General features: G+C 48.1%; 1 protein-coding gene across 1 annotated transcript in view; it reads left to right on the top strand.

Moving 5' to 3' along the window:
* mical3a (microtubule associated monooxygenase, calponin and LIM domain containing 3a) overlaps window positions 1-16,870 on the top strand; it is a gene marked incomplete at its 5' end in the record, with an annotated part of 53,105 nt that overhangs the window by 4,235 nt on the left and 32,000 nt on the right. The window contains 18 exon segments of the mRNA XM_080842386.1: window positions 2,129-2,386; window positions 3,025-3,140; window positions 3,957-4,083; window positions 4,506-4,602; window positions 4,739-4,774; window positions 5,584-5,731; window positions 7,198-7,394; window positions 7,672-7,790; window positions 7,918-7,974; window positions 8,235-8,426; window positions 10,251-10,355; window positions 10,726-10,809; window positions 12,293-12,403; window positions 13,303-13,371; window positions 14,159-14,284; window positions 14,818-14,919; window positions 15,316-15,426; window positions 15,884-15,979. Coding sequence (XP_080698512.1) covers window positions 2,129-2,386; window positions 3,025-3,140; window positions 3,957-4,083; window positions 4,506-4,602; window positions 4,739-4,774; window positions 5,584-5,731; window positions 7,198-7,394; window positions 7,672-7,790; window positions 7,918-7,974; window positions 8,235-8,426; window positions 10,251-10,355; window positions 10,726-10,809; window positions 12,293-12,403; window positions 13,303-13,371; window positions 14,159-14,284; window positions 14,818-14,919; window positions 15,316-15,426; window positions 15,884-15,979 — 2,151 coding nt within the window.

Here is a 16,870-nt window from a genome sequence, read left to right as displayed (position 1 = left end):
CTCCCTCAAGTTTCCCTTTGCGCTCTGTCTCTCTCTCCTTCTCTCTCTCTCTCTCTCTCTCTCTCTCTGTCTCTCTCCTTCTCTCTCTCTCTCTCTCTCTCTCTTGTACACTTTCACTTTGTCTGTCTTGCTGACCCCTCAGACACTTACTTTCTCCTCTCTTTTCTCTGAAACTTTTGTCTTGTCTACTTCCCACCTCTTTCTTACCTCTCTCTCTCTCACACACACACACACACACACACACACACACACACACTCACACTCAAACTGTCATGCACAAAACCTGTTACCAACAGGTGACTGTATGCACATAGGTGTGCACCGGTGAATAGATAACTAGGTAGGTGAGTAAACAGGATACTTCAGCCTGTTAAAGATATTTAATATGTGCTGTGTGCATAGGCAGAAATATGCAGATATTATACATACAGGAACACTGCCGTGATGAGGGCCTCAGCATGTGCTTGGTAGGACATTGGTCTGTGTGTGTGTTTGTGAGTGTGTACGTGTGTGTGTGTGTGTATACGTGTATGCGTGCCTTCATGCATGCGCGTGTGTGGGCCCTTCGCTAGACACTGCCAAGTCTGCCCCATCATTAACAAGTGCTGCTGACGTACAGACAAATGCCCACACACACAAACGCTCCCTCTCTCTATTGTTCTCTCTCTCTCTCTTTCTCTCTCTCTCTCTGGACTTGTGACTGGGGCCCTAGCAGAGCATTGATTTCATTATTGAGGGGAGCCTTTTTTCAGTAAATCTGCACACATTCTTTGATACACACAGAGTTGTGGACATGTGTGGACACTTTAGCTATCCTTGTGTCTTTGTCCTGAACTCACCCCCAGACTGATGCACTATTTCCTTTGTAGACTTACACTGTAGCAATGTCAGAATTTCAGCTTCTCAAACACAGTAAACTGAGATGGAAGAAAGACATTCATGTTTACACACACACACACACACACTCACACACACACACACACACACACACACAGTTTGCACATGCAGCTGTTGTCACCTTAGAGGGGTGAGAACATACCTCATTGTTGGGACAGGCAGAGTGAGTGCGTGTCTGCTTGTGTATGTATGTACAGAGGGGGCGAGAGAAGGGCTTGGTTATGGAAGTATGAATCAGAGTATAACAGCCCCTCAAATCCAACACCACTCTCTCTTTCTCTCTTTCTTGCCCCCCCCTCCTCAGAGTCATGGCTAAAGAATTCAGCTCTCACCGCCCTCTACCAAAACACACACATACACACTGATCCATTCTCAACACACTCTCACACCTTCTCATAACATTCTTCCACAAAAACACAAGTACACAGACTCTCTCAGTATGCAAGTACACACAAGTTCTCGTATGTTACAAACACACAAGCACACACACACACACACACACACACACACACACACACACACACACACACACACACACACACACACACACACACACACACACACACACTTACCCTAAGACAAACATAAACACCCTGTCATGTTTTATCAAGCCCCCCCCCCACCACCACCACCCAGCAGATACAGTAATACTGGCATGACATTTGATTTGTTACAATAGAATGTCATGATGTATATGATGTATATATACAATATCACACACCACTTTCCTGTTGCATCCCAGTATGTAGCAGCTATCAAAAAACATCTCTTACTCTCCTAACCTCCCTCTCTCCATCTCCCTTTTAAACTTCTCCTGCTCACACTCACACTCACACTCACTCTCACTCTCACTCTCACTCTCACTCTCACTCTCACACTCACACTCACACTCACTCTCACTCTCACTCTCACTCTCACACTCACACTCACACTCACACTCACACTCACACTCACACTCACACTCACACTCACACTCACACTCACACTCACACTCACACTCACACTCACACTCACACTCACACTCACACTCACACTCACACTCACACTCACACTCACACTCACAGCTCTTCCTCCTCTCTGGCCAAACTTCTATCCTCTATACTCCTTATTTCTTATTCCTTTTCCGTTTAAGTGTTTTTGCTTTTTATAACATTAACTTTTTTGCCTCAGTTCTCATTTCAAATTCAATCTTTCTTTTTCTCTTTCTCTCTCTCTCTTGTTTCTCTCCCAGGACTACGCGGACACGGAGATGTTGCTCTCCCGTGCCAACGTCGACCAGGCGGCGCTGCTCTCGTACGCCCGCGAGGCGGCAGACTTCTCCACCAACCACCAGCTGCCCACGCTGGACTTCGCCATCAACCACTACGGCCAGCCTGACGTGGCCATGTTCGACTTCACCTGCATGTACGCCTCGGAGAATGCCGCTCTGGTGCGACAGCGGAATGGACACCAGCTGCTGGTGGCCCTGGTTGGGGACAGCCTGCTGGAGGTGAGAGGGGTTGGGTGGTGGGCAAGGTCTGCCTTCATAAGGGGGGGGGGGGGGTTCAAATTCTAATGAACCTTGTGTTAAGCTTGGTGTGTACAGTCAGCCAATCAGAGGTGGAGGAACAGTAAAATTATGGCAGATATGGCCTCCCTTCCTACCTACCTACCTAACACCAAGCTGAGCAACTCGAAGGGAAAAATAACCGCACCACAAGAATTGAAGAGAGCACATTGGCTGCCACTAGAGCTACAAGAGATTGCCTATGGGAGAGAAGGGCTTAGCATGGCAGTGGGTGGATTAGACTGGGAGAAGATACAGGGTTTGTTCCATGATGTGGGATATATTGTGTGGAGCACGATGTATGGTAATGACTATAGTGTGGCATGTTGTTAATGCACTAACTGACAATTTGGTCTGTCTGTCTGTGTGTGTCTGTGTGTGTCTGTGTGTCTGTGTGTGTGTGTGTGTGTGTGTGTGTGTGTGTGTGTGTGTGTGTCTGTGTCTGTGTCTGTGTCTGTGTCTGTGTCTGTGTCTGTGTCTGTGTCTGTGTCTGTGTCTGTGTCTGTGTCTGTGTCTGTGTCTGTGTCTGTGTCTGTGTCTGTGTCTGTGTGTCTGTGTCATGTGTGTGTGTATCCCCATAGCCCTTCTGGCCTATGGGCACTGGTATTGCCCGGGGGTTCCTGGCAGCCATGGACTCGGCCTGGATGGTGCGCAGCTGGGCACAGGGCAAGTCCACCCTTGAGGTCCTCGCTGAGAGGTAAGGGGGTCAGAGGTCAAATGATCACATGATCACCAACAGACAGGTTCTCACATCACGCTTGAACAAAACACCTTGAACATCGAAACTGTGGCATTATGAAAGTTTTACATGAAATATTAATGTCATCCCACCATACTGTTCACATGACTAATCTTACACAACATTCAATCTCAGTATTTATGTCCCTCATTCAACCAAAACTAATGATGTCCTCTGTGAGACCAGACTGCTTCTGTTTAACTGTAGTAGCTAAATGCCAATGCTAATTGTAATGTTGTAGTGTTATGATACTTTATCTCATGACTTGGTTGACTCATCCCTGGTGTTTTGTAAGGGCTGTTGTTAGGTCTGAGTGTTACCTCATAGGACATTATTAAGATGAGTGGTTACAGATTAGTTTCAACTTGTGATATGGATGTTTGCTCAAGGGCTAGGTGTGATGTTGCATAAATATGCTGTGTATGGGTGAAATATGGATGTGAGTGTTTGCATTGGTATGGGAATGGGTGTAATATGGGCGTGCGTGTGTTGGGTGTGTGTGTGTGTGCGTGTGTCTGCCTGGAGTAGTGGGAGTATCATTAGTGGAGAAGCTGCAAAAAGCCCCCTGAGCCCATCTGCTTCTGGGAAAGAATCACTTTACTGCTCTTAACACAGCTCTGCTGACCAGGCACTAAATAGGCTCTTTATTCCCCCCTCCATTTCCCTCTCTCTCTCTCCCTCTTCATGTACACACACCTCTCAACCTTTTCTCTTTCTTCACTCTTTTCTCTTCCCTCCCCTCCACCCGTCCCTCCATCTTTCCTCTTTCTCTAGGGAGAGTCTCTATCGTCTTCTCCCTCAGACCACGCCTGAGAACGTGAGCAAGAACTTCAGTCAGTACAGTGTTGACCCCACCACCCGCTACCCCAACATCAGCCTGCACCTGATGCGGCCCAACCAGGTGTGTATGTGCAACACGCATGCACACACACACCATACGCAGATGCAGAAACATTCGTACATACACACTTCCATACACACGCTATTCACAGACGCAGAAACATTCATACACACACGCACTTGCAAACGAAATTTTTCTTTCCCTATTGCTCTCACACATGTTCACGCACACATATACATTCATGCACACACACATACAGTATGCATTCTTGCACAACCACATGCCCATCATACTAGTGGTTGCACATGGATGGGTTGTAAACCATGAACCATTTTCTATAGATTCAGTCATGCCCGCCCGTACAGATAAATGCCCACTGCCCACACAAAACATCAAAACACTCCTCGCAAACGTGTCAAGGCCCATTAGGTGTTGCTCTGTCAAATGTCATTGCCGGGAGATTAACCCTCTGCAATGTTCAGGTGCGGCATCTCATCGACACCGGCGAACCCAAGGAAACGCTCCGCATCGACATGGAGAACGTCGTCAACGCCTCCACGCCCAAACTCAGCCGCAACGGTAAGAGAACCCTACCCTGTGACGTCAACCTCCGCCTGTCTTTGACACATCTCGTCACACAGACACAGCAGCCTTACACGTCTGTGTTTTAATAATGCCAAGTGATACCTGATGTGATCATTCTCGTCGTTCCCAGAGCTGAGGCTGCTAGAGTTTGAGCAGCAGTTGCCAGGTAACGGGGGAAGCTAAAGCTTGTGTCTGTGTGCATGACACCTAATACAGGGCCGGCCTGTCTGTCTGCTCTCAGGGCATCATGTGTCAGACTGGACATAGACTCATGGGAATGGGGTTGCACAGCTGTCACAGTTGTTCACTAACCAGATCAAACACACACACACACACACACACACACACACACACACACACACACACACTGGCGAATATTGACCGGAACTGACCAAACGGATCATCTCTTAACTGAATCATGCCATTCATCTGACATCTCCTAACCTTTCCCATTAGAGCATTTGAGTGTGCTATTTGTTTGTATGATTGTGTGTGTGTGTGTGTGTGTGTGTGTGTGTGTGTGTGTGTGTGTGTGTGTGTGTGTGTGTGTGTGTGTGTGTGTGTGTGTGTGTGTGTGTGTGTGTGTGTGTGTGTGTGTGTGTGTGTGTGTGTGCGCGTTTTGTGTTTGAGTGTCTGTGCATATCAGTGCATGAGTTTTGAATGTGTGCTGTTTGTATTGAGCGTGTGGTCCTGAGAAACTGTGTGTGTGTGTGTGTGTGTGTGTGTGTGTTTATGCCATCAGGGAGGGAGGGAGGGAGAGAGTCAGGGTGACAGGGTGGGCGTGCGGCTAAGATGCATCATGGCATTGTTCTCCTCTCCTGGATTGTTGTGTCAACCTTCACTAACAGCACCCTGACTGACAGAGGCTTGTGAGTGTGAGTGTGAGTGTGAGTGTGAGTGTGAGTGTGAGTGTGAGTGTGAGTGTGAGTGTGTGTGTGTGTGTTCTTGGGTTAACTCTTCCCTCTCCTCCCCCAGAGTCGGTGGCCCGCTCCAGCAAGCTGCTCAACTGGTGCCAGCGGCAGACGGAGGGCTACCGGGGCGTGGCCGTCTCTGACCTCACCACTTCCTGGAAGAGTGGACTGGCCTTCTGTGCACTCATCCACCGCTACCGACCAGACCTCATGTGAGTCTGCAGCCCTTCATCTCTCTCTCTCTATCTCTCTCTCTCTCTCTTTCTGTCTATCTCTCGCTCTCTATCTCTCTCTCTCTCTCCCTCTCTCTAACTCTCTCTCTATCTCTTTCTCTCTCTCCCTCTCTATCTCTCTCTGTTTCTCCGTTTCTCTTTCTTTCTGTCTTTCTGTCTGTCAGTCTGTGTCTGGCTCTGTGTGTGTGCCTCTCTGAAGGACGAGGAGGAAAGAGCAGAAGGGTAATCTGGGGCAGGCCTGTTAGGAGCTGACTCTGCAGCCCCCTCTCGTTATTTACGAGTGTGTGTGTGTGTGTGTGCGCGTGTGTGTGCCTGTGCGTGCGCGCGTGTATGCGTGGAGGTTGTTATTTATTTGGCTGTCAGCCTCGGCCTCGTTTGAAGCGGTAGATTACTACAAATGAGACCCTTCAGGGTGAAAGGTCATTTGCTGCTCTATAAGCTCGACCTGCTCAGTCACGACAGACACGCACAGACATATACACACATACACATACACACACACACACACACACATACACACACACATACACACACACTTGCATTCTTTCCCTCTTGCAAATGCGAACAAGCGCAACCTCATATACACACTTGCATACTTTCCCTCTCATGTACACGCATTGCCACGTTCAACATTTGAATACACACAAACATAATTTGTTTTCATACATACACACACATGTTTAAGACACACACACACACTCACTCTTATTAACCCACACATTTGTTTAAGCTCTAATGGTTGGGGTACATTTTGACCAGAGTTAATGCTAATCCGTCTAGCTATCCCGATGGTACATAGTATCAGCTTTTAGCCATTTGGCTCAGATCAGCTTTGTGGAGGTGACTGTTAGTGTACATTTTTAGTGCCACTGGCATGATGACTACTGGTGGCATTTGTGTTGTTAACTGTAGCTATAACGACTGTGTTGATGGTCTCTTGAGGGCTGTAGCTATGATAACTGGTGATGACCTATGATTGGGTTAGTGTTACCCTTTAGTCCTGTACCGTTGATGAATTTGATTGTTAGCTTTGTGGTGACATTTAACACTGCAGTAATAATTAGTGGGATGATGGTGTTTGAGTAGAGAGCGCTGTGTGACCTTTAGCTGAGGATGGTTACGTGCTCTTTAACATGCCCTGTTAGCTTTTATGACTGCCGGGCGCGGAACCTTATTAGATGTTTCTGGAGGGAAGTAATATGTTGTCGCACAGCACTGCAGAGCCTTCTCATAGTCCTGATTTATACCTGACCATCTCTTAACAGCAAAAAAAACATGCTAGGCTAACCATTTAGATACCTGTGTGTGTGTTTGGTTTTGTCTTTTTTTTAACAGAATGTGGGTGTCACAGTGCTGGGTGTCTCAATGTTTTGCAGTCTCAATGCGTACTGTGCTATGCACATGTGTCTGATTATGTGTATGTGTGTGTGTGTGTGTATGGCCAGTGACTTTGACTCCCTGGACGAGCGGGACGTGGCGAAGAACAACCAGCTGGCGTTTGACGTGACAGAGCGTGAGTTTGGCATCTCGCCCATCATGACCGGGAAGGAGATGTCCGTGGTGGCCGAGCCCGACAAGCTCTCCATGGTCATGTTTCTCAGCCAGTTCTACGAGATGTTCAAGGACACGCTGCCCCCTGGTGGTGAGTCCCACATCTACTCCCACCTCACATGAAAGTTGGAAGATCCAGGACTTTATATTGTCTGGTGACATGTTTGGGGATTCTCATTAAGCCTTGAGCCACAGACAGCTCTCCTAAGCTGGGTGTCCCCCTGGTGCCTGGTCTATTTGCCTCTCAGTGGAGAAGCAAGGGTGTCTATACTCTCGTCTATTCTTGTCTATAAGTCTATATGTGAATGGATGTGGAGAGGTATGATTGCCCAACCTGCCCTGACCTTCTTCTCTCTCCCTCTTCACAGATAACAAAAACCTGAGTCCTGAGGAGAGAGCCACGGCCATCTCAAACACTCAGAAGTCTCATCCCATCTCCTTCCTCAAGCTCCATCTGGGCTTCAACTCTAGAAAACGCACCCCCAAGGTACACCCCCCCCCCCCCCCCCGCCCTTTTTATACCCACATGCCAGGTCTGCCACATTGTGACAGGTGCTGATTTAATTAACACCGTTTTTGATGGATCACGGTTTTGCCCTTGTCTTTTTTTCTAGGACAAAAAGGATGAAGACAGTTCGAGCAAGAAGCTGAAGACGGTTCCGTCTGAAGAGGTAGGGCTTGAGAAAGCTGAAGGGGGCAATCTAAACTGTTTTATTCAGATAACCTGATTATTGTTCAGTTTATTTAAATGTTATTGGTAGGGAAAGTCACGGTGAGGCTTTTGTACATGTCCTTCAGGACATGTTTTGTCTGTCGCTCATGCCTTGACCCTATATGTTTCTGAGCACTCACGTGTGTCACTGTGACCAGTGTGTGTGTCTTAAATGTTTAGCCTTCTTTATACTCCCATTTCTCACTTGTCCACACCCAGGAGGAACTGCAGCGAGGTTACCATGACGACCGGTCCTCGGTTGCCACGGGGAACGCAGATCGGAAGGTGGATGCAGCATCTGCCTCAGCAGCGGCGAATTATAACAAAATCAAGTCCATCCAGACGCAGCTGCAGGCCAAGTTTGTGGACACAGCCCCCAATCCAGCGCCCTCTACTGGTCTCAGGAGACAGGTAAACAAGAGACCCAGGAGAGGGTCAGGGGACGGGTGGGGGACGGATGGGGGGATAGTATTCTTCTCAAAGGTTCTGTTTGGAACTTTTCCCTTTAAGGTATGGACCATTTTCCAGAATCAAGAGATTCTTAACAGAGAGTTAGTGTTCTTCAAACTCCCCTGGGAGACTTTTCTGGATGGCCTGCCTGGAATAGCGAGTACTGTTTAGTTTGGATGTGGGCGTGCTTCCGGCTGGTTGTTCATCTTGATGACATTCACAGTGTTTTGGTTTATCTCCTCCAACAGCAGTCAGTCCCCTGGGCTTCAGGCATCAGGCTGGTTGGAAATGATATCTGATGCCCCTCTCCGCTTTGTTAAGACAAGCCTGAACGCGTACAATAGAACATGCTCACGGGTCCTATCGATTCACGCTATTCCCATCACAATTGAGGAACAGCATTTTAGGATTGCTGATTGGCACCATGTTTCATAGACTCTTGCAACGGCCATTGTAAAGTTGAATATTACGTCATGTCTAAAGTGACAGTGTGATTGAGAGAAGGGCACAGCCCATACATTCTGTGGGCTGTAGTCTGTAAAGCCATTTGTAAAGCAGCGTTGGTCTATGCTACACTTTCCCGTTGTTGACAGATCTCAGCCTTATCTCTTACGGCCAAATCCCCACTTCACTCATGGCATTACAAGATGTATGTTGTTGTGTTCTGTAGGTGTGTGTGTGTGTGTGTGTGTGTGTGTGTGTGTGTGTGTGTGTGTGTGTGTGTGTGTTTGCGTCACCTAAATAAACACGTGTCAAACGCAAGTAGGCCAGTGCTAGGGGACGAGTGAGAATGTGAGTAGACAGCAGAGGCTGGGGAGGGACGGGTGCAGGCAGAAGGGCAAGTGGAGCTAACAGCTGAGGGTGGTGGAGGACAGGCTGTGTGTGTGTGTGTGTGTGTGTGTGTGTGTGTGTGTGTGTGTGTGTGTGTGTGTGTGGCCAACTCTGCATGGGGCTGGGATGGATGAGGGATTATTTCTGGAAGAACCCACGGCTGTTTTTAGAGTGAGTGAGAGTGGGTGTGTGCCTCTGTGTTTGTGTGTCCATGTGAGGATGTCCTGTGTGTGTGTGTGTGTGTGTGTGTGTATGCAAGGATGTCCTGGGTCTTTGTGTGTATGTGTCCCGCTTATAGAAATAGGGTATCTAGCCTTGGAGTGGCCATAGCTGAGGATTTAGGAGCTGTTTATGCGAGACTAACTCTGTTAATGTCATATTACTGCCCCATGTGCTGAGTGCGTTAAGGATGGCTGCCAGCACTTTTTGGAGTGGAGCAGCAGTACCATCTGTGTGTGTGTGTGTATGTGTTTGTGCGTGTGTGTGTGTGTGTGTGTGTGTGTGTGTGAACCCTACAGTAGGCTGTGCAGGGATGAATTGGGGAACCAGCCTGAGTCTTTGATGTCTCTTGCATGACCTGACCTGTGGTGTTTCCATAGTCCTGCTTAAGTTCTGCTCCTCTGTTAAACTCTGTTGATTACGAGCATGTATGATGTTTGACCCAATATACTCTCTACTCCTCCCTTTGCCTCATCGTGTGCATGACTCGCTAGTGTGCCTTTGATTTAAGAGGGAAATCTATACTTCATTTTAGTTTTTTCCACCTGGTTGATGCATGCTTTTAAATTTGCATTTAAAAATGTTCCATGCATATTTGAGTTATTTTCCATGCAATTTTTGTCATGTCTCTTCCCTATCTCTCTTCTTCTTCTGCCATCATGCATGCTGTTGGCGATGTGTGCTTGTGGCTTATTGGTCACCTTGCCTGTCAATCCTGGCCTGTGGCGATAACAGGGGGACTCGATGCCAAATCTGAGCGTCTTGCGGTCCCCCTCCCCGCCTCTCACTCCTCCCCCGAAAGAGCCGGTTCGCATGGCCCCCGTCCCTGCATGGAGACAGGTAATGAGTGGAACCCCCCCGCCCCCCCTACTCCCACTAACCACTGCTCTCCTCCTCTCCAGGGAAGGGTGATGGGATTTGTCATTGACAGAAGGACTGTATGTGCTTTAGGCCTGTCCTTTAAATGCCTCTTGTGTGCTGATTTGTGTTGGGCACTTATTTCACTGTTTTGCATTTGGGTTGAAAGCTTGTCTTATTTGTGCTGACAGACGCTCTGTTTGTGAGTGAGTTTGTGTGTGTGTGTGTGTTTGTGTGTGTGTGTGTGTGTGTGTGTGTGTGTGTGTGTGTGTGTGTGTGGGGGGGGGGCTCAGTCTGTCAGTGGTTGGCCTCCTCTAACTCCCCATCCTCTCTCCCCCCTGCGCTCCCTCAGAAGCGTACCCAGCTCCAGGAGCAGATGAGTTTCCGCTATAAGGAGAGCGTCAAGTGCCAGACTCTGCCTAACAGAGGGGAGCAGGTATGCCCGCGTGTGGCCAGCGTCCACGCCAAACCCATGCCAAACCCCCATGACCCTGCCAAACCTTAGGCCTAGGCCTGTTCTAAGCCAGTGCTAACCTGGTGCCAAGATAGCGACTGACTGACAGAGGCTTGGCCCTGCTCTCGTACGGATCTATAGGGTCGGTGCCCAGTCCATTCAGTGGTTATCTGGGGGACCATGGTTCCAATCTGTGTGGCTTATACCAACCCCATGCTAAAGCTGTATCCCCACTGCCAACCTGCCCCCTCCCAAGTCTGTGTGCCAGCCATATGCCGGCCTCATAGCAACTCCACGCTCACTGACTATCCCTGCAACATCCTGTCAGGCTAATGCCAAACTCCCTGCTAGTTCCAAGCTCTCTTCTGCCACTTCAATTTCAGCTATGTTCATTTGGCAGCTCTTGCTTAAGAGCTGTTTTAAACATCTTACATCTTTAGTCAGTAGGGACAGTGATAAACTATTGGTGATGATTTGGCCGAGAACCTTGCCCTAAATAGACTCAAGCACAGTTAACCTCAAAGGCGAGAAGGAGAAGTAGGACAAAAACATTTGAAAAAGTATTTAAATTCAAATTTATGCGACCAATGTTCCCCTTTTTGTATTTTATTGTGACTCTCTGCTCACTTGATATTTAAAACCTCAAAGGTGAATAATTGGTCAGAGTTTCACATAGAATAAACACCATCACCAGTTCTTCACATGCAGTGTTATTGGAAAGCCTAAGCTTTGCCCAAAAGGCTGTACTAATGTCTCCATCTCTCCTCTCTGTCCAGCACAGTTGGTCAGAGTTCAGTGGGCTCATATTCCTGTCCCCACAGCCACTAGAGAAGCAGTGGAGAGTTTATTGTTCCTGGGGGGGAGCAGGGCAGGCTGTGATGGCTGACTTATGTCCTCCATGTTTAGTTTGTGGAACTAACCCCTCCCCTCGCTTCATGTTTGGCTGTTTAGAGCTTGTATTGTCTGTGTACCTGATGCGTAGCCGCGGTGGTTAGCGTGCCTTGTCTGTGGGGACACAACTCCCTGGGTGGGCTCTGTGTTTGTGTTCTAGAGGAGATGTATGTGCTAGCTTCGGCTTTGTTGAACATTTAGTATTAGCGTCGGTGGAAGTGTTGAGTCTAGCCTTGTGGGTAATGTGATCCCAGCTGTAGCTGTGCAGATCAGGGCGCTAGCCGTCTCTGTAGTGGAGTAGTTAGAGGGTCTTTGAGTTTACAGCAATGCAAGATGTTTATGATGCTGTGAAAGTGTGTGTGTTAAGGGACAGAGGACGTACATTTCTGTGTGTGTGTGTGTGCGTGTGTGCATGTGTGCGTGTGTGCGTGTGTGTGTGTGTGTTTGTGGTTTGTGTGTTAGGGGAACTATAGCATCAGTTACTTTGTGTGTGTGATTTTGTGTGTGTGTGTTTGTCTCTGTGGAGAGGAAGAGAGTCAATTATTGTGTGTGTGTGTGTCCTCTCGTGTCTCAGAAGGCCAGAAGCAGTGACGTCTTGAGAGGCTGCCCCAAGAAAATTATTAAGCTCCCTTCTTCCTCCTCCTCCATTTCACCCTCCTCATCTCTGCTCTCTCTGCACACACAGGTGATGCTCTGTGCCCAAACCACACACACACACACACACACTCCCCTCCCTCTCTCTCTTTCTCTCTCCTGTGCGCTCTCTCTCTCTCTCTCTCTCTCTCTGGGTCTCTTCCTTCTGTCTTTCACACACACATGCAACAAGGCGGTCTATACTCTTTCGTAGAGGACAGAGTCAAATATGGCATTCTCAGGGATGCCATCCCTTTTAAGATTCCTCATTCATTTTATTTGTATTTGATTGTTTCTCCTCACCATTGATCCTTTCCACTATAAACTAACCATTTGTTCTTCCTCCTCTATTTCTTCATTTCTGCGTCATGCTTATGATCTTGCACTGTTCCTAGAGCATCTGGTTTAAAGGCTTAAAGACACTGGCCACCTAATCATTGAACTTGAGCAATGTCATAAACCTTAGAGTACAATACACCAACCCGGATCTGCATGTTTGGTTGGTTGGTGTGTGTGTGGATGGACAGACACAACCTGTGGTTATGCTGCCCTCTACTTGCAGAAGGGAGGACATACAGGGAGATGCGAACATTGATACGCTGTAGAAATGGTTGTCATGTTGTTTCGGTGGTCTCCATCTCAGCTTGTCCCTGTCAAACATGGTCATTATTAAGGGTCAACCCCATTTTGTGTTGTATGAATTCACAAAATTCATATAAATGGGATTGTCAGGACATGTTGGACATACAATAGGTTTGCACTTTGTTTCACAGAAGACTTCCCCAGTGCTGGTGTTCGTACATTGCTGGACATATAGATGTATCTGTGCGTATATATGTCTGCTTTGTGCACTGGGCATATATATGTATCTGTACGTATACTTTATGTCTGATCTGTGCATTGGGCATATGTATCTGTACGTACATGTCGGATTTTTGGGTGTGTCCTCAGCAAAGAGATGAAGAGTCAATGGAACTGGAGGATGAGGAGGGCCAGCATTCCCCTCCTCTCTCACACAGGGTAACAGCCTGCGTGTGTGTGTGTGCAAGACGACGTGAGGGAAGTGTGTGTTTGGTGTGTGTGTGTGACAGTGACCAATGACCCCGGGAGTGTCTCTGTGTGTGTGTTTATAACATCAGAACCCCTAACCTCTTACACTTTGAGCGAGTGCTCTGCTAGTTTTCCCGCCATGTGAACACAGGTCAGTGTTGTCATTGTGTAGTGGCTTGGCATGGTGGATTAACATGCACATCTAGGAGTGGTGTGTGTTCCTGTGCATACTGTGGTGAGTGTCGTCCATCAGTAACAGATGAGTGCTTTGAGAGTGATGGAATGCTGCATAGAGCTTGGAACATAAAGGATGAGAGTGACTTTCAGGACGGATATAGCCATAGTTTTCACTCCTGGGGGGTTATCACTCCTGGGGGGTTACTGTATGGACATCTCAGGCAGACACACATCAGCCATCAGTGTGTTCACTGCATTGCATTTTGTTTGTCTGTTTTCTTAAAAGCTTGCATCCTGGTGTAAAATAGTTTGTATGGGCACGGCCGCTAACTAGCATGTCTCTCCTAACTGTTTGTGTGATTGATATGTTTTGCCTCTCTGGTGGGGTTTAGCAGAGCAAGTCAAAGGTTTGCCCCCTGGGTTTGTTTAATCACTGTTGCATCTTAACAGCTTCACGGTTGTGTGTTGTTTTGGTTTCATATCAGCCAAAGTCACTTAGACCGAGTAACTTAGACCACGGCTTCAGGCTGCCAGCATGTTCACATTGTCAGCCTGTGGTTGACGGTGGCTGTTTGTGCAGGAGGCAGAGGACGCCATGGAGCTGGATGACCAGCAGGGGGAGCGTCATATCCTCAGCATCCAGGAGAGGACTGACATGCTGGCCTCCCACTTCGCCGACAGTCCCCCTCCCCAAAGTCCCCCCAAGGTGAGGGAGGTGTGGGGGTGTCCAGCCACAGCAGTGTTGCATGCTGGGTACCGTGCTGCTTCTCACCAAGCCCCACATATGAGCTCCATTACACACCAGCTGCCACAAAGCGCAGAGATTAACTAAAGACATCTGAAGACAGCATCTTCTGTAGTTGAAAAGTTCCATTATATTTCCATGTGGTGGTTTATTGTGAATGTTGGGGCAAGCCTGTCGAGATGGAGAGCTATGTACAATTCAGGTGGTAGTAGGCTTGGATTACAGGAGGGTGCTCCAACTTCTGGGGACCCTCCACAAAAGACACATCCAAGCTCCACAAACTGTGCATCTAAATAGTCTTTAATTTGGTTCTTACAGTTCCTGAGAAAGTTCTGCAGATAGTATAGTTCTGAATACACTGTTCATGACTGTATCAACAGTCTAGCGGAATGATTTGAAAGCATGCACACCCTCTGCATGTTTCGAGGCATTGCTTTTTTCCCTGCCTCTCTTGAGATTCATTGCCTCTCTATGTGTGTGTGTCTCTGGTGAAGACGGCGAAAAAGCCCTCACGCTTCTTTATGGAGCAGTGGCTACGGCGGACCCCCACCAGCGGGGAGGAGGATGCTCCCCTCAGCCCCCAAACCCCACCTCAGGTACCCCCTTCCAACTGGGGAAGGCATGTTCCACCCTCTTGTACCTGACAGTGGTGACCACTGCAGTAATAACAGCACCTGATTGGCCACTGACCTAAAATTGTGTGCACAGGGGATGCATGATTGTGGGACTGTTAGACAGAGCAGAGAGACTGTTAGTCTTACTCTTAACGGACCAGTGTGTGTCGTGTTGCTAATAACGCTTTTCCTGAAGAGAGTGAGTGAGCACGAGGTTGGCTGAGAAGTTTGGTGGCGGACTTGTGTCCCCCCCCCCCCCCCGTACTCATACCAGTGTTGAGTGGAATTCTAACATGGAGCTCTGAGTTTTGTGGGTGACACTAGCAAGCATGACACACTTTTGGAGTGTGAAATTTCCCATGATGCACTTCCCTGCAGGTGAGCGAGGTGCTGCGCTCTGACGACCAGCTCCCCCTCCATATCCCAAGCATCCAGGAGAGAGCCCAGCAATTGGCTGCTCGCTTCAAAGACACGCCTCCTGAGCCAAAGGTGACCCCTCTGTCCCCATCAAGCCACCGTTGGCTGCTCTCCCAGCATGTTTAAATGGGAAGTCATGGCAACTTAGGGCATTTCCAATGTTAAATTCCATATTAATAGGGATTCCAGAATATTCTCTGGATATTTGGTGTGGTATTATGTAATCAGATTTCGCTCTGAGCAGGTTGTCCAGTTTGGGCTGTATTCTTTGAGTGTCTGGTGGCTGTTCTTTGCCTTTGCCCACTATTGTTATGGTTATTGACCAAAGTTAAGTCTTTCTTGTGATTTAAGTTTGTTGTTTTTATTTGATGCCCTCTCTCTTCATTCCCCTTTTCTTCCACTATTTCGTGTGTGTGTGTGTGTGTGTGTGTGTGTGTGTGTGTGTGTGTGTGTGTGTGTGTGTGTGTGTGTGTGTGTGTGTGTGTGTGTGTGTGTGTGTGTGTGTGTGTGTGTGTGTGTGTGTGTGAAGCTGAGGAAGGTGTCTCGGTTGTTTACTGAGCACTGGTACCGGTCACGGCCACTCCCCTCTCCCTCCTCTCGCCGCCAGGTAGCAGCAGCACCTGAGGTCTGGCATGGAACTGTGTGTGTGTGTGTGTATGAGTGTGTGTGTGTGTGTGTTTGTAAGAGCATGTGTATTTGATTACTTTGTTCTTCTCATGGACAGACTAACACACACATACACACATACACACACACACACTCACTGTAAAGTATCAGGCCTGTAGTTGTGCTCTTACTCCTGACAATACCCTTCTGAATCCCTTATAACTCTGCATCTCAGTCGTATGTGTGTGTGTGTGTGTGTGTGTGTGTCTATTTATTTTCTTTCGTTCTGTCTTAACTGATGCGTCTGATGCTGTTCATGTGACCACACTGTCGCTGTGACCTACATTCCTGTGGTCTGCATACTCACCAGGCCACTAAGGCCAGTGCCATCCAACATCAAACACGTTATTTACTACTCCCAGAGAGTAAATCACGATGCAGTTGATGTGCAGCCAGCATTCACAATGGGATATCTGTGTGCACTAACAGTGGGGACAGATATATCTTACATGATGGCCCCTCAGGGAAGCATTAGGAACACTGTTATAGTAATTGTGATGGATATGGTGGTTGTGCTGGTTGTGAGTATCTGTGTGTGTGTGTGTGTGTGTGTGTGTGTGTGTGTGTGTGTGTGTGTGTGTGTGTGTGTGTGTTTGTGTGTGTGTGTGTGTGTGTGTGTGTGTGCGCGTGTGTGTATCTGTGTATGTGTTTGTGTTTGTGTGTGTGTGTGTGTGTGTGTGTGTGTGCGCGTGTGTGTATCTGTGTGTGTGTTTGTGTGTGTGTGTGTGTGTGTGTGTGTGTGTGCGCGTGCACATTTGCACATTTGCGTGTGTGTATACCCCCTCTGGGGTTTTGGCCTGTCAGCATGTGACTGGCTGGTTCTGATGGTGCTCCTGGACACGCTCCTGAC

This window comes from Sprattus sprattus (assembly GCF_963457725.1).
Source record: "Sprattus sprattus genome assembly, chromosome: 7".
NCBI classification, from domain to species: Eukaryota; Metazoa; Chordata; class Actinopteri; order Clupeiformes; family Clupeidae; genus Sprattus; species Sprattus sprattus.
This window is presented reverse-complemented; position numbering and strand designations above follow the sequence as displayed.